General features: G+C 34.2%; 2 protein-coding genes across 2 annotated transcripts; one reads left to right on the top strand and one right to left on the bottom strand.

Moving 5' to 3' along the window:
• The first annotated feature begins 401 nt into the window (after positions 1–401).
• Positions 402–10,297, top strand: LOC132614353 (nucleobase-ascorbate transporter 11). The gene is made up of 10 exons (XM_060328779.1): positions 402–1,250; positions 5,001–5,098; positions 5,223–5,393; positions 5,767–5,867; positions 6,215–6,350; positions 6,582–6,632; positions 6,824–7,111; positions 7,605–7,839; positions 8,649–8,929; positions 9,799–10,297. Exons 1-10 carry the CDS (start codon positions 683–685, stop codon positions 10,018–10,020), a joined length of 2,151 nt encoding a protein of 716 aa, XP_060184762.1. The 5' UTR covers positions 402–682; the 3' UTR covers positions 10,021–10,297.
• A 615-nt stretch (positions 10,298–10,912) lies between these two features.
• Positions 10,913–15,957, bottom strand: LOC132614783 (putative U-box domain-containing protein 50). The gene is made up of 8 exons (XM_060329314.1): positions 15,568–15,957; positions 15,361–15,473; positions 15,150–15,277; positions 14,631–15,042; positions 13,410–13,550; positions 12,768–13,307; positions 11,575–12,282; positions 10,913–11,329 (listed from the first exon to the last, which is right to left on the bottom strand). Exons 1-8 carry the CDS (start codon positions 15,737–15,739, stop codon positions 11,117–11,119), a joined length of 2,427 nt encoding a protein of 808 aa, XP_060185297.1. The 5' UTR covers positions 15,740–15,957; the 3' UTR covers positions 10,913–11,116.
• Between the last annotated feature and the right edge of the window lie 1,950 nt (positions 15,958–17,907).

The following is a 17,907-nucleotide window of genomic DNA, read 5'->3' as shown; positions in this document are numbered from 1 at the left end:
AGCCAAAACACCTATTTCAAAAAAGGGACATTATTATAGTCACCTTCCAATCACAAATCTCACTATTTCAACGGCAACTGACATAATAGTGGCATTCTTGTCTTTACACTTCCATATCATTCCAAGAAACTTAGGACCATTTGGCTATGAAATTTTTTCACAGAAATTGTTTTCACTTTATTTTGAAATGAGCCTTTGGTCATAAAAATTACAAATACAACTTGAAATTATATTTGTAATTTAAAAAACACCTAAAACTTTTTTTCACTTTGGATACATTCAAACAACCAAATATTTTTTATAAAAATTATAACCAAATACAAATTCATATTCAACTCCAACTTCAAAATTCCATATAAAGTGAAAAATATTGGTTTTCAATGGCCAAACGCCTACTTAAGCTTTGATAGCAACAGCTTAGCGGTAATATTGAAAAGCAAAAAACAAATCAAAATATAGTACTGCTAGCCTTTGTCTTTGAGCTCTTACTAACTTAATAGTAGCCATTAATGGTTTACAAGAGCTCAAAAAAACCAACTTTGACACCCCCATTATTGTAAAAACTTCAAGTCTTTCTTTTCTTTACTTAAAGTTTTGTTCTTTTCTTGTTTTTGTGTAGTGGGGGTAATAAAGAATTGATTTTTTTGGTGTTTTATTGATACCCATTTAAGGAAATAGTGAAATGGAAGGTGGTTCAAACTCAAAAATGAAAGAAAGAGTTGATAAACAAAATGGTTTAAATCCAAAGATTGAACCTTTTGTACCAAAAAAAGGTCATGATCCTAGAGAGTTGAAATCTTGGGCTAAAAGAACTGGTTTTGTTTCAACAACTTTCTCTGGTGAACCTGAAAGAGGGAGAGATTTGAATGTGAGTAATGATAATGTTGGATTTGATTTGGAAAGAGGGGCTGCTAAAAATGAAACTATATCTCCAAAGATTGAACTTGATCCTATTTTGGGAAGGGCTAGGAATAGAGGGGTTGAAATTGAGCCTGTTTTGGGGTCTAATAGAAGAGAAAGAGGTGAAAATCTTGGGAGGAGAATTGAAACGGAACCTATTTTGAGAGCTCATAATGAAAATGGCAATGGTAATGGGCACATAGTTCAAGAAGTAGCTCCAGTTACAGAACTAAGGAAGGATGATAGCAATGTGGATGAAGAAGAGGGACACGATAACGAGGATTCGGGTTATGGAGGGTGGCATAAGTCTCCGCGGATAAAATGTGGACTAAGGGAAAATCCTGGTCTTGGTTAGTATGTATTTTGTTTGTAAGATTGTTGAATGTTTTCTCTTGTTATTAACTTGAACGAATCGTTTTTCCCTTTTTTACTTGGTTGTGATTCTTGTTAATGTTTGTGTGTCAAATAACTTTGTAGAAATTTAAGAATCTTTTGGAATGGCATCACTAAGTAGAAGTATGATGTGGTTGTCTTTTTATAAGAATAAAACTAAAAATGTACAGCCGTAATAACGTGTTCAATCCTTGATGGTAAGGCAATGTAATTAGCTGGCTTGCTTAAATTTGTACAGAATGTTCCTTCTGAAAACACAAGAGTGAAGTGAATTGTGAGGTTTTAAAATTAGTCTCTTAGTCTGATTTAGTGAAAACTGATAAATAAGCTGCACAACAAACTTGTTAGTTTTTTAGTTGGGACAAGTATGAAGATAAATTGCAGGAAGGTATAGGACATGATGGCTAAATTCTTGCTTTCCATTAGAAGAACATCTTGATTGCCTTCTGGAAAATCTTTATCTTGAGTCAATCTTAACTTGATTCTCTTGCATAAAGCTTGTCTTCCATTTGTTCCTTGAGACTTTGACAGATTTGCGCCGGATCCAAGTTGCATATTTTGTGCCTGAAAACTTAACTTTATTAGCGACACGTCCTTTTCCATTCAAATCTTGTTGTCATCATTAAACTTTTTAGGCTAATACCTTCACCTTTCTGGATTGGCTTATTTGATCCGAATTGAAAGGGTAAGTTCCTCAAGGAACTCAAGGAAGCTACTTTTGGAAAGTAAATTCAAGCATAAGAAGCATTTTAAAATCCACCTCAGACAATGTACAATAGACGACTTATCAGAATTAAAATAAAACAGAAAGGTCATATTTTTTTTTTTTTTTTTTTGATGAAGTAAAAAAATTGCATTAGAAAGGCATCAAGAAGATGCAGAGTTACAAAACATCTAACTGTTAGCTTCAGGACATAACTAAATGAAGCTGAAACTAAGCAAAAACCTGTAGAAACAGTCAAAATGTGCCACCAAGACCACTGCTAAGTCAGTGTTAGGGAGCTAACAAAATCCAAAAAGTTATCAACACTGTTTACAGGGGAATGAAAATGCCAACTAAACAGACTAAGTAGACATCCAGCCTCTATAATACTAGTAGGAGTTGAAATTCCATCAAAACATCTGCTGTTCCTTTCCTTCCATATAAACCAAAATATTGCTGCTGGGATCATTCTGCAGATCCTTTTGATGGTTTCGTCAACTCTCCAAAATATCCAGCTTTCATAGGCATCTTTAATGGAGTGGGGCATGACCCATTGAATGCCAAACAGAGAGAAAGGTCATATTACAGTAGATACAAACATAGGTTCCCCAATGGGTACTAAATTATCTATCAATCTATCGATGAAAGGTCATATTACAGTAGATACAAACATAGGTTCCCCAATGGGTACTAATCTATCTATCTATCTATCTATCGATACTATACTTGAAGTGGCAAGCCCCTTAGTCTAGAGTTGAATACCAAAATGTCCATCAAAAGTTAATGGACCATTTTGCCCTTCACAACAAAGTAAATGACCTTCAGATTAAATGTTCGATTTTAACTACATTGAATTGAACCGGGTAAATGGGGAAGAGTTTCATATGCCAGTACTTATTACACTTGTGTAAATTATCTTAATCAGTATTTAGAATGCCACTCTGCCAGCCTTTTACCTTTCAACTTTAATTCGTTTGCTCCTTTCAACTTCCACCATTGATAAGATTCATCCATAGCCTTTTCACATTCTTTACTGCACTTTATAAAGGTGTATAATCAAGTGTCAAATCCCTTTTTTTCCATAAAACCCATTGTCTTTTCATTTGGCGTATCTGCAACTGACAGATAAATTTCTTTCTTTTTCTGTTAGTTGGCTTGCTTAAAGAGATATTCCAAAATTGATTCTTAATAACCAAAAGAGAAAAAACTTAAGAAACAGAAAGACATGAGAATACTTGGTGTTTTATAGGAACAAGAAATATGTCCACTAACTACTTTGTTCGTCATTCTAATCTAAAAGAAATAAAAAGAAAAAAAAAAAGGAGAACTTACCCCACTGATCCATGGTAAAAACATATCTACATCCGATATGTAAACCAAGCCAATGAATGCAAGACATGTCTTTCATACACTTATTTATCACTTAATAGTGGTTAAGTGATGTGTATATTCACTTTAATTTTAGTTGTTAAGGTTAAAGTGCTTGGTTTAGTAAACACCGGTTGCAATATGTAATTACCATAATCCAGTTACGAGACCAAGTGATTAACCAACGGTAAAAACTTAACCACACCCGGTGTTCACATGAAACTATACTAATTTTCTATGGTTAAGTGATGAATTAAGGTGAGAATGTGTATTAATTAACTATGGTTCAATGATAACTATCATTGGCTTGATGTAAATATTGGGGCTAGTAAACGTTTACGCCAAACCAACATATGCAGGACATTTATTTGCATATAGATCTCTTTCACATAACCATGGTTAATTAATATATATTCTCACATTATTAAATCACTCAATCATCGTAAGTTGATGAGGTTTGATGTAAATGTCGGGTGCGCGTAAGTTTTTAGCCCTAGATAGTAGCTATTCAACAGAAAGTGAACTTATCTTTTTAAGAAATCCAACTAACAAAAAAAGAAATAAATTTAAGTGATAAAGTGAATCAACACATTGTTGTGCGCTTGTATTAAGTGCAATAAAGGACATGAAAGGGTTGTACATGAATGTTATTAATGGTGGAAGCTGAACAGAGCAAATAATCGAAGTTGGAAATGTGAAAAGGCTGATATGGTAAATAATGATTTAGATAATTAGCACAATTGCAATAACTACTGGCAGATAAGAGATTTCTTTCTGTTAGCCGGCTCAATGTAGTTCAAATTAATCATAAAATTGAAGAATTTTACTCCATGGTGAAGGGTAAAATGGTTAGTCAACTTTTGATGGATATTTTGGTAGTTCAGCTGTAGACTTAGGGGCTTTCCAACTTTTAGTGTAGTATAGATATAGATTAAAGAAGTGAATTTATAAAGATCACAGTTTATTTTAGTTCAGTTCATCAAGGGAAACAAACAAAGATAAAATATGCACTTTTTTGTTAGTAAATACTTAGCCTCACCCAATGTTCACACCAAACCAATAAAGTTATTGTATGAAAGACACATGTTTTGCATTCATTGGTTTGGTGTAAACACCGGGTGGAAGTAAGTTTTTACCTTTTTATTTTGCCGTTGCTTTCACTTTTTTTTTTCCTTTTGAGGCAAAGTTGTATTCTCCCCATAGTGTCATATCTTCTTTCACCTGCACCATGGTGAACCAAATAAAAAATTCCTTTTAACTAGCAGGATTCCAAGAAAGCGCTTATTGTGTGCATTTGAGCCCTCATCCAACATGCATTGATAGTGCTGGACTCTAAAGAATTCATTGCTGAAATCCAGATATTTTGATCAATTAGACAAATCTCTGAAGCTTCCATTGTATAATGTAGAATCAAAATTATCTATTTGATCACAAAATTGTCTTTCACTGGAAAAATGAATACACACGCTTTTGAGATTTTCTATGTTACCCTTGTTATGGTCTGGTATAAATGTCATGCTGAATTTTATTCTTGATGAAGTAATAAACACATTTCATGGTGAAATTTATTAGCTGTCGTATCTCCTGTGATTCTATGTTGATCACTATTTACCTTCTTTTGGTCCTTAAACTGCAGTGACTCTTATGTACTATGGGTTGCAGCTCTATTTATCATTGGCTGGTTCACTTATTTTTATCCCTCTGATTATTGTTCCCACCATGGGTGGAAGTGATGTGAGTAGTTTCCTTATTTACTTTCAACTTGAATTATTGTAGTATAGTAATAACTTTTTTTTTTTTTTTTTTGTGTAAGCAAGTTTATTTTCACTCTCATTGATTTCTTTCCATATGGTGACAGAAAGATACGGCCAATGTCGTTTCAACGATGCTGCTAGTGTCTGGCCTTACCACAATACTGCACACATATTTTGGAACCCGTCTCCCTTTAGTTCAAGGGAGTTCATTTGTATATTTGGCTCCTGCATTAGTTATCATGAATTCTGAGGAGTACCGGAATCTTGCTGAGCATGTAAGTTAAAAATGAAGTTATCCTAGTGAGACTTTGTTTAGGTTAATTTTCTTTTACATATCAATGAGACTTTGTTTAGGTTAATTTTCTTTTACATATCAATTTTTATATGTGTACTGAATATGTTCAAATGATTACGTTCTTTTATCTACTACTACTTGAAGGTGTTGATCATTTCCAGAACAAATTGCTTCAGTAGCAATCTATAGTCTTTACACTGCATGTGCCATAGAAAATCTCTAGAAGACCGTGCTCATTCCTCATAATGTTGTGTAAATATTTACTGCATGTGAAATTTATTTAATATACTTCTTACATGCTCTTATAATAGATGACGGATTCTTATTGATGGAAACTTTTTGGTTGTCCACAGAAATTTAGGTACATAATGAGGGAGTTACAAGGAGCTATAATTGTTGGATCAATTTTCCAAAGCTTTTTGGGTTACAGTGGCTTGATGTCCCTTTTGCTACGGTAATATTTGAGCCTTTTACTCATTATACTTCTTGACCAGCCCCCTTTTTTGAACTTCCTTTCTAGGAGAACTTCGAAAAGCTGCTTTTCTTTTTAATATGAGATAATTTCAGTTTGTACAATGCTATCGAAGAGGACTAAGTAAACCACTAACGGATTACAATGGATTTTGGGATCTACAATGGACTTTGGAATCTATGTAAACATTTTAATAATTTTCTGTGTAAGTTAAAGTTTTACAAAGACTAGCTTTGATTCATGGTTGTATGCATTGGATCAGTCTTCTACTTCTGTTTTAAAGACTCTTCCAAGAACTAATCAATATGTGTTAAGAACATATCATGCAGGTTCATAAACCCCGTCGTGGTCGCACCAACAGTAGCTGCGGTGGGTTTAGCATTTTTTAGCTATGGCTTTCCACAAGCTGGTGGTTGTGTAGAAATCAGCCTTCCTCAGATACTGCTTATCCTTATTTTTACCTTGGTAGGTAGCCATGTGAATGTTTCATCGTAATTTTTATTTTTGGTATACTACTTGTATACGAGAGTTTTCCCTTTATTTAATGAAATCTTTTCTAACTTGATAAAATAAAATAAAAAGTTTGTATATTCTCTTTTATTTCAGATAGTGAGCTGATTTTCAGTTTCTCACTTCTGAACTCTAGGTATACGGAGTATTATTTCTGTCACTAAGTTTCATCATTTCTCATTGCAGTACCTTGGAGGAATATCTATTTTTGGTCACCGCGTATTTCGTATATATGCAGTACGTATTTTCTGCTCTTCCTCTTATTTTTCTCTTTTTGCCTTCATAGAACAAGAGAATATTAGTGGATTTAGTTCCAAGACCTTTGTTATGTAAGAACTCTTTCAGGAGATGTATTATGATTTTTCAGCTACTACGAAAACTATCATCACATATACATCTGTGTTCTAACAAACAACAAATTATTGCAGGTCCCTGTTAGTGTTATAATCATTTGGGCGTATGCGTTTTTCCTGACAGCTGGTGGTGCATATAACTTTAAGGGCTGTAGCCCCGACATACCAAATTCCAACATCCTTATTGATGCTTGTCGGAAGCATGCAGATACAATGAGGCACTGTAGGACTGACGTTTCCAATGCTATGAGAACTGCTGCCTGGGTCAGGATTCCCTACCCTTTCCAATGGGGTATACCGACCTTCCGATTACGGACTTCAATCATTATGGTCATTGTGTCACTAGTTGCTTCCATTGACTCGGTGAGTAATCAGTGACCTGTATAAAGGGGTGTCAGTTACGATATTGAAGTTATTCTAGTTAGGTATCTCACCATCCCGAGGTCTCGTTTTCACAATTTGGCATTTCTGGCATAAAACTTGTTCTTCTAAATAAATTAAAAGAAATTGACATAAATAGTCACACATCAAAATAATAGCTAGTAAATGTTATTTTTTGTATATTGATGTATAATATACATAAAATATATTTTTTTGATACAGAATAGTGTATATGTTTTGTATATTTGGCTAGCGAATGTAATAATTTTTGGCCGATCCGCCAAGTGCGTAACTTGCCCAAAAAACAATGATGAGTTAATATGAACTTCTTTCTTTGTTGTTTTTGGTTCATATGAAATCTTTCATGTTGCTTGAAAAATATAAAGTAAAAAGAAAGAAAATCATTTCTCTTTTACTAATCTCATTGTCTTTGAGAATTCAAGACCAATTACTGATTAAGATTTACACATTGTAGATTGGAAGTTATCACTCCGCAGCAATACGAATGAATTTGAAACCCCCGACCCCGGGTATAGTCAGCAGAGGGATTGGTCTGGAAGGTTTCTGTAGTGTATTGGCGGGACTTTGGGGAACGGGGACTGGGTCAACAACTTTGACAGAGAATATACACACTATCAATGCAACCAAGGTGGCAAACCGAAGGGCTGTACAGCTTGGAGCAGCTCTCTTAATCCTCTTCTCCTTTGTAGGTATGATTCAGTGAAGACTATATAAAAGCTCTTTATTCTCTTCCTGCATTTGGTTAATCAACTGATGTTATGGCATTCCTATACATCACTTTTCACACCAAATAAGTTCTCGTTATAAGATCTCTAGTTTCAGAACTCGGTGACTCAACTTTCTTTAACCATTTATCAAAAGCGTGTATTCTTGTTAGATGAATAGAAAGTGGAATGCAAGATTTTTTCCATATCCATTCCCCTTTTAGAATGCAGTTCTGGTCCATGATGTTTGTTAATAAACATAAACCCGAAAGACAAATACCTGATGTTTGGCAGTTCAACTATAAAGAACTCTCTCATCAATGGGACGTGTAGCATCAGTCGATAAGTTTTAAGTGTTATGTTTCATTAACCATACGTGAGTGGAGAATTATGAGCAACCAAGTAGCCTTCCTGGTCTATTCTTGTAGATATTGAAAATTCATGTTCTTGTTATTTGCTTCTTTTAAGATGAACACTTTATGTGGCACTCTTTCCTTTTTAATCAGTCACAAAAAAATGACATTTTTCTATATTTAGTAACAATTTAACTTTAAACTTCCTGTTTTACCCTATGACACGATTTATAGCCACAAAAGTTTCTATGGCTTAATTTAGACCAAAAGTTTCAAAAGTCTTCTATTTTCTCTTAAACTCCATGCCCAGTTAAACACCTTCGTATAAATTGGGATGGAGGGAGTACCTACATATTGCGCTGCCGTCTGCCGACGTCTTTGAATAGCTGGCAAGTTCATTATCAGACATGTAACCTCTTATTTTCTTATTTACTGTGGTAGGTAAAATTGGTGCTATTCTTGCTTCTATACCACAAGCGTTGGCAGCCGCGGTACTATGCTTCATATGGGCTCTTATTGTGGCTCTGGGTCTATCAACATTGCAGTATACCCAAAATGCAAGTTCCCGAAACATTATAATTGTCGGTGTATCCTTGTTCTTTGGTTTGTCGGTCCCCGCTTATTTTCAGCAGTATGCACCAGAGACCGGCCTAATCTTGCCTGGCTATCTAATTCCTTATGCAGCAGCATCCAATGGACCAGTCCATACCGGGAATGCACAAGTAAGCTCATCTTAAAGACTTCTGTTATTTCCCTTTAATTCACCCTACATGCCATACTCGTCTCTTTTATTTTTTCTCTTGGATTCGTTAAAACAAGCATATGTTGGAGTTTACCGAATTTCATTTTGGGAGGATAGCATTTTTGGTCCCTCGGCTATTGGTAAATTCTGATTTTGGTCCTTGTGATATATAGCTAAACACATTTATCCTTCAGTTAATTAAAATGTAAGTTTGTAGTCCTTTATGTAGGAGATACGTTATATTTTAAATACTTTTAGAAGTATATTACCCTCAAATATGGAGTATCAATTTAAGTTCATAGATAATTAGACAGTGGAGCACGGTTAATAATACTGAAAATTTGTGAATGTTCATGAGCAAGGGGATCAAAAGTGTACATTTCAATTAATTAAAGGTTTGTGCCTAGTCAGATAACTGAAGGACTAAAATTGCTGTTAACCTTTTGCTTTTCTATATGGAAGTGGAATATGGAGAATTCTGTAATGGTCTGAAGTTTGACATAAAATAATGTACCATTAGTGCATTATACAACCAAAAGCCCAAGCTAATGATAATCAATCGAATACTTCTCCTTAGCTATTGCACGCGGTTTGATATGACATGGGAGCTGTATGCAAGAACATGTTACTATAGAAGATGGTACTTTTTACTCATTTTTCTTCTTAAATTTCCATGAATTCAATCGAATACTTCTCCTTAGCTATTGCACGCGGTTTGATATGACATGGGAGCTGTATGCAAGAACATGTTACTATAGAAGATGTACTTTTTACTCATTTTTCTTCTTAAATTTCCCTGAATTCGTGATGAACTTGCTAACTTCTTGTTTCTTCTTAATGTTGTTGTAGTTCAATTTTGCAATGAATGCACTTATGTCATTGAACATGGTGGTTACACTATTGATGGCATTCATATTAGACAACACGGTCCCTGGTAGCAGACAAGAACGAGGGGTATATGTTTGGTCAAAGGCGGAAGACATAATGACAGATCCTTCTTCCCTTTTAGACTACTCGTTACCGAGTAGAGTAGCGGGATGTTTCCATTGGGCCAAATGCGTTGGCACATGAAAAGATGCAACAACAAAAAAATTGCTTTTGCTACATACCAAACTTCAAGGAGGAAACTTTTTGTAGTTCAAGCATAGCTTAGAAAGAGTACAGCTAAAATAGGTGAAAGGTACATACATATTTTACACAAGGAGGCTACATATTTCACCAAAATATAGCATTGTCTCTGTAATTGTGAAGAGCCATAAGGCAATCCCATATTCAACTGTTAATTCATTCTTATACAGAAATGTAAGTTGTCTTCTTTGTTATGATGAATGGAAGCATTATATTGAAATACTCTTGCAATGGAATGGTTATTATTACTAACCTTTGGATGGAAATTTCCCTGTTTAGTTTGTGAAAAAATATTTTTTTAAAAAGACCTCAGGGTTTTGATCTTGTGGTTAGAGCACAACGATGTGTGTGTTAGGTGCACGCCACGGTTTTAATCTTCTTGCAGACCCAGTGGCCCTTGGAGATTTCTCTGTTATCAAAGGAAGTTTGAGAAAATTAAAAAACAGGTATAAAAACTTTCAGACAGTGAACTCCCAAAAATTCAGCCTGCAAGAATCTTCTCCACTTTCTCATGTTTTTTATTTCCTCTAATTCCTTCCCATTATTTTTCCATGCCATAGTAAGTATGCAGGATGAAACAACTTCCATGCTAAAATTTGGATAAAAAAATGACTTGTTAGGAACTGATGCTTTGTTTACAAGGTTATGAAAACTGAAACTAGATTAGGCGCATGTCACAAGTTCAAATCCTGTCACAGATAAAGCCTAGCAATAAGTGGAGAAGGGTAAAGAAGCGAGTCCACTATTCACCGAGTTTCAAACTGCACACCACCGGCACTCGAGATTTCTCAGTTAAAAAAAAAGGTTATAAAAACTAAAATGGTTAATGGATTACTTTCACTGACTCTATATGATTGCCACCCTTCATGCATTTTGTATTAACAGTAAGGAACTTGTCAAAGATTGTTCTGAGACCATGTTTACTCTAAAACCTAAGAGAATGAGTTCTTTTGTTGCTCTTCCTACCTTTATTCTTCTTCTCCTGCATGTACAAAATCCTATAAACTTTCATCTCAACTCTCTCTATCTTTCTATCTATCTATTTATCCATCGATCTATCTGGTAGAAATTGATCTTTTTTTTGCGAATCTTGGATCAGAGCACGTAAACTATGATTTGGTGTGAGAAGATTGTCCTTGAGCTTTAAATTTGTCATTGGCGATGTATCTCTTCCGGTCTTTAGCCATTCCTCTATAGCTTCTAACTCATATGAAAATCCATCAGCTGCAACATGTGGATTCGTCATTACTTCCTGCAACCCAAAAAAATGAAGAAAATAAATAAAAAATCAAGAATTTGAAACGATGAATATGAGGGTCGAAAGTGAACTATGATAGTCAATTAGGGTGTGTTTGGTACGACGGAAGCCATTTTGAATTTAATTTTCTTTTCTTTGAAAATATTTTGTCAATCAAACACTAGGAAATGACTTTCTCGTGGAAAAAGACTCTTCCTCATACCAAACACACCCTTAAAATGTTGGGATAGGCAATGAACCTGGAAAATGGGGCAAAGGAAGAAATTAGGAAACTCTGCTGAGTCTACATCATTTAGATGTCCTCCATTTTTTGCCACAACAGATTCACCATTTGCTACTATTTCATCAGCTAACTTCTTCACTTTCTCTAGTTCTCTTGCCAAATTAGTCATGTTCAACTCCTTATCTTCATGAATGGACAAACATTTTATTCCAATTCTTCCAAGCTCAAGTGCTATATCCAATGGCCACTCCCCGGCCATCGGATCAAGCACTTCAATAAGCTTAGTCTGGTCCATCATGATCGCCTCCTCGACAAGCCCGGCCCAGTTTCTTCCAGTTAGAATCTGTAAGACTAAGTTCCCATAAGCCCGGATATCTGATCTTATATCCAATTTATCAAAGGACAAAGGCGTCCTAATACCATGGATTTTCGCCACATTGTTACAATCAAGAAGGATTTTGGAAGGGTTGAGGTTGCCATGAGCCACGGGCCTGGGATTGGCCCGGTGGAGGAAGCACAGGCCCGTACAAACATTGGCTGCAATACATATCCTAGCTTGCCATTTTAGGCCCTTGTTTCTCCTTTTAGAGCCTCTCTTGCCTGAGAAGAGAATGTCTCTTAAGCAGCCATTATGCATATACTCGAAAACAATGCACCTTAGCTCAGAGCAATATCCAATCATTGATAATATATGAGGATGCCTCATATGGCTTAAGTGCTTCACCTGCATCAGAATTTTATAATTTCAGACATGTAATGGTATTATCTTCATGATATTTTACCAACTCGTAAAGATTACTAATCTATGAAAAAAAGGGTCAAACATACCCCTCTGCTACACGAAATATCCTAATTTTACTCTCCTTCATACTATGGGGCCACTCATACCTTTGCCATTAGCATACCGTTTCGTATTTGCCCTTGACTCTAACAAAGCTCCAACTTGAAGTAACAAGGGTAATTCTAAACCGTAGTCAAAACTAGAGCGGTAAATTTGGACCATTTTTCCGAAGTATATTGACATGTGGAATTCACAAATTCATGCTTGAGCTCCATTGAAGTTGAGGTCAAGTACGAAATGATTTGCTCAACACAAGGGTATGAATAACCTCAGATTACAACTGGAGGTCAAATTAAGATATTTCTTATAGTAAAGGAGTAAATTTGGACCAACTTTATATTGCAAATTAGGAATAAGTGTTGAAGTACCTTAGCATTGAAGGTATCTTCAGAATCTACATCTGCAGCACTATACAGTTTGATTGCAACTGATGTGTGATGAAGCTTAGCTTTATACACATCAGTCCAATCACCTCCAGATTTCAACCTCATACGATCCGAAAATCCGTCTGTGGCTGCTCTAATTTCTGCAGCACTGAACTCCTTGTACTTGAACCTCGGTTCAATCAGCATTGTAGCATTACCTAAAGCGTCCTTTTCCCTGCAGAACTCTATCCTTCGCCGTAGAACGGTTCTTTGCTTTCTGAACTCTTCGATCTCCTGCAGTGTATCCGTTCTTTGCTTCAATATTTTCTCCAAATGGATCTCAACACGCGATCTTGCCAACGAGGATATCTGCATCTTGTTGGATAACTCACGTTGTAGTTCAAGAATCGAGCTGAGTTTACTCTTTGTGACCTCAACTTCAGTATGAAGCTCACTCAGCTCGTCTTTTGTAGCATCTAAATCTCTCTTTAGATCAGCCTTTCGCGCGATTTCACCATTTATGCAGCCATCAATTTCCTCAGCCTATAAATAGCAAAATCTTATTATGTAAATTGCAAATTGAAACAAAACTAGCTGAAGTAGAAGAGTTTTTTTGCCAATGATTTGTAAAATCGTAACACTTACTCTTCTAGTACATAAAGTGATGGCCCATTGTGCCTTTGCTTGTCCTTCAACATGGGCGTTTAATTCTTCTCTGCTTAGTTGCATTGCTTCTTTAATCTCCCGGAATTTGATTCTCAAAGCTTCTTTCTTTTCTTGCATTGTCTAAAATTTGAATATAAATCAGACTTACATGAATAAGACATCAATTTCAAAGATTTTGAGGTTATTATGGAGAGCAGCAAAAGAAAATAAGACTCAAAATCTCCAAAAACAAACCAATGTAATCCAGATATTCAACTTTGTGCACCTAAGGGTGTGGCCAAACGGTCAATGAAGTCGGTAAAAAACATGGAAGGTCCTAGTTCAAATCCCCGCAAAGACAATAAATGCTAAGAGATTTCTTTCCATCTGTCTAAACCTTGGTAGGAAGAGTTGTCCAGTATTTGTGCTGGTGGGAGGTAGCAAGTACTCAGATGAATAATCGAGTTGCGCACAAGTTGGCCTAAACACCCCGTTTTGAAAAAAGATTATAACATCCTACCTTTTTATACTTCCCAGATTTCAAGAAACTTGCTATATCATCACTGGGAAAAAAATTCTTATGATGAAATTAGCACCTAAAAGGTCATACCAGAGCTATGTTGCTCGAACTCTTCAAAAATATCGCCAGACGTTTGTCGGATCCTTCAAAAATAGTGCATTTTTAGAGGATCCAACACGGGTGCGATAACAATTTTGGAAAATCCGAACATCACAGAACCAGAGAGTTTCATATAATCAAGAATGGTAAGCAACAATCATGACTATTGCAGTTTGCTAGTTTGTCCTATCACTATCAAAAAAATTCTGATGTCAAATTGAGCAAGAAATTAAGAATTTAAAAATGCAAAAAAATAAAGATAAGGAGGCCAAAGTTGACTTGTCAAATATAATAATCTCTTTTGCAACTACTCCAAACTGATCATGGCCACATAATTATTCAGAGTAACTTCCATATCCCGACAGTATAAAATAATTTTTTACATAATCAGGCCACCTTAAAGATAAGTACAGATAACTATCTATAAAAAGAAAGATTAGTTATCTAAAGAATAACGCAAGTTAACTACTGCAACTCGTTAAACACTGATAACGCAAGTTACCTACTACAACTCGTTAAACACTGATAATATAAAATTTATTTACACTGTCTGTGAACATAAATTAAATAATTAAGTCATAAGAGAAGTATTTCTGACTTACCATATTTTCTGCCATAACAAGCTCTGTAATGTTCTTCTGAAGAGTCTCATCAGCAACAAAATCATCAATTTCATTAACATTTGAAGGTGATAGTTGACACACATAATTTTCAATTTCTCCTTTATACTTTTCCCATTGATCAAATGAGTCATTGCTTGATGAAGATGATGAATCACATTGATTTTTCATTTTTTGACTATTTTCAGGGAACATTTTAACAACCAAATCCCTAAAACTTTGCCTCATTGTTCTTGATTTTGCAACTATAATTCCTTGATCATCCTCAATTAATCCTTCATTATTTCCTTCCCTTAGAAAAACCAATTTCCCACTACAAATTACATATAATTCACAGAATTCTGGCTTCTGTCTATGCACAAAAAATGATCCACTTATTGCACTTCCTGATTTCCTACAAACAGAAATTTTACAACCAAAAAAAAAAAAAAAAAACTTAAAAAAACATATCATGAAATTAAATGATAAAAGATTTATATAAAGGGGTCTTTTTTTTTGTACCATGATGAAGGCTTCATGAAAGTCAATGACATGACCAGTTTGGTTATCCTTAGACCAGATATCAAATCCACCATAAAATTTTGAATGGTCTCATCATATCTTTCCATCTTGATTGCTTCAACTTTCACCTATATAAAAAGAGATTAAACTTTGGTTAAAACAAATACTAGAACTTGTTAAGAAAAGTTATAAAGAATCATCAAATATCTACATTGCCACAAAACACTTTGTATCTCCAAAGTATCTTCTGATCTTTTGCTTCTTCAAACTTTTCAAGATCCTTCAATTTCTCATCATTCACTGAACCTGCAGGTAGCTTTCCCACTATACCAAAAAAAAAAAAAAAAAACCATAAGGTCCAAAATGAAAAAAGGGTATATGAATCAATCAAAAAGCAAAAAAACAAAGTATTACTTACTTGGTGTTATAACATAATCTTTACATATGTTATTAGAAGCATAAAGAATTACTATGGTGATTGAGTTTGATGACCATCTTTTGAGTGCCCATTGTAAAGTCAAAAAACCATCATGAATATCTGAACTAACTGCTACATAAACCTTGTTTTCTAGCTCCATCTCTATAGCCATGCCCAAAAAAATGACTTTTAAGAAAAAAAATAACTTGATACTTGTATGGTAGTTTTATATTAAGTCATCACACATACAAAAAAGTCTTAAAAGGGTATGGAGCGTGAACCACATGTGAGAGAAAATACATAGTAAGTAAAAGACCAAGGTGAAAAAAAAGGCAAGCAATGGCTTTTGAAAAATCTTGTGTTTGGGAAGGTTTTCAAAAGAGAAGAGAATAAGACTATTTGGCTTTTATATTGTTGTGTCAAGAGTCAATACAACCAATTTTTTTTTATTTTTTTTGTGTTAATAATACTTTTGGTCCCTCAATTATTAGGTAACTTTTGATTTTAATCCTTCTGATATATGATTAAGTATATTTGACCTTTAATTAATTAGAACGTGCACTTTCGATTATATAGCCTGTGAATATTTGACAAATTTACCATGATTACTAATTGTTCCACTACTTAATTATCATGTTAATATGTTAAGCTTATATTGTTACTCTGTATTTGAAATAATATAATTCGATAAATAATCAAAATATAACATAGTTTTTAGATAAAGGGACCAAAAATGTGTATTTTTTTTAATCAAAAGTTAAATATGTTGAGTCATATATTATAAGGACTAAAATCATAATTTATCAATAAGTTAGGGACCAAAATGTTATTATACTTTTTTTCTTGTTTTTGGACTTTTGGTTTAGGCTTTTAGCGATGATAGCAAAGCTGGGGCCAGATTGATAGATACGTGATTTGAATTTGATTTTGAGATTTAGAGAATTTATTGGATATTACTTTTAGATTAAGAAGATTTAAAATAATTAAGATTAATCTGATTAGTTAAAAAGGAGATTACCTCTATGACGTTTGATATATGCATATCCGAGGATATTCTTTGCGGGTAATTAACACCTACCCTACTTTATTAATTAAAAAAAAAAAAACTACAAGTCAATGCAAGATACATATTTTTCCTATATATATTTATCACTTAATAATGGTTAAGTGACGAACTACGAAAAATAAATTTTATAGCTTAGTGTAACTATTAGGTGCGGAGCGAAAAATTATAGAATGATAGAGTCCATTACTTAGAGAGTTGATGTAATTTCGTACGCTGATTTCATTTGATTTATTATATAGATTGGATGATGGAAAAGTAACCACACTTCAATTTCAGAGCTTATCTTATCTAATTATGAAGTATAAAAGTGTAAGCAAAGAAAATAAAAGAACGAAATTTGTTACTTAGACAGTTGTTCTAACTCCATAAGCGCATTGCATTTGATTTATCATGAATTGAATGATGAAAGACCACCACGGTAAATTTTTGAATTTATATTATATAGCTCTGAAGTATTAAAATGGAAGTGAAGAAAAATAGAAGAACGAAATCTATTACTTAGACAATTGATCTAATTTTGTATGTGAATTTTTATTTATTTTAATTTGTTATGGATTGAATGATAAAAAAAAAAAACATAATATTACAATTTCAAAGCTTATCTTATTTAACAACCTCTTTGATGTTACCAATGAAGGATTATTTTAGTAATATTTTCTAGACATTACGGTAGCTTTTAAGTAATACATACAAAGCGGACTCAGAATTTAAATACGATGAGGGCACTATTATTTAATATAATGCCAATAAAAAATTTAATGACGACTGAGGAATAATATCGTGTCGGACTGATCACTGATAGCATGAGCAATGGCAAAAACACAAAAATAAAGGTCAAACGTAGTTTCTGGATAATAATTAACTTTAATAGTAGCTCAATGGTTAAGGTTGTGCAAAATGTATTATTTGTCGCAGGTTCGATTCTGGGCTCACTCATTTATGTATACGCTGCAACAAACGTGCCCCAAATCCACTTTCATTCTTTAGGGTGCACAATTAAATATACAAGTGGTTTAAATGTAATACGATGGAGCATCCAGAGGTAATCCTGGGCTTAGTTCTTATGAATTTTGTATAAGGGACTGGAATGGAGATCTGGTGTATGCAGAGTATAAGGAGTGAACGGATAGTAATATTGTGTAGAGCATGAGGTACACCCTTTTATTTTGGATATTGATCCTTTGATGATGAAGAGTGTTGTGGAAGGTATATGGGAGCCACCATGATGTATTATCACATAAGTGGATAGACTAAAAGCAATGAAAGAGCAATTC

Source organism: Lycium barbarum, chromosome 10 (genome assembly GCF_019175385.1).
Source record: "Lycium barbarum isolate Lr01 chromosome 10, ASM1917538v2, whole genome shotgun sequence".
NCBI lineage: Eukaryota > Viridiplantae > Streptophyta > Magnoliopsida > Solanales > Solanaceae > Lycium > Lycium barbarum.
This window is presented reverse-complemented; position numbering and strand designations above follow the sequence as displayed.

Coding starts and splice junctions, on each gene's coding strand:
- LOC132614783 (XM_060329314.1), bottom strand. CDS start 15,739: ATGGCTATAGAGATGGAGCTAGAAAACAAGGTTTATGTAGCAGTTAGT. Junction 13,551..14,630: donor TTGTTATGGCAGAAAATATG/GTAAGTCAGAAA, acceptor TTCAAATTTTAG/ACAATGCAAGAAAAGAAAGA. Junction 12,283..12,767: donor AAGATACCTTCAATGCTAAG/GTACTTCAACAC, acceptor ATTCTGATGCAG/GTGAAGCACTTAAGCCATAT.
- LOC132614353 (XM_060328779.1), top strand. CDS start 683: ATGGAAGGTGGTTCAAACTCAAAAATGAAAGAAAGAGTTGATAAACAA. Junction 5,868..6,214: donor TTGATGTCCCTTTTGCTACG/GTAATATTTGAG, acceptor CATATCATGCAG/GTTCATAAACCCCGTCGTGG. Junction 6,633..6,823: donor GCGTATTTCGTATATATGCA/GTACGTATTTTC, acceptor AAATTATTGCAG/GTCCCTGTTAGTGTTATAAT.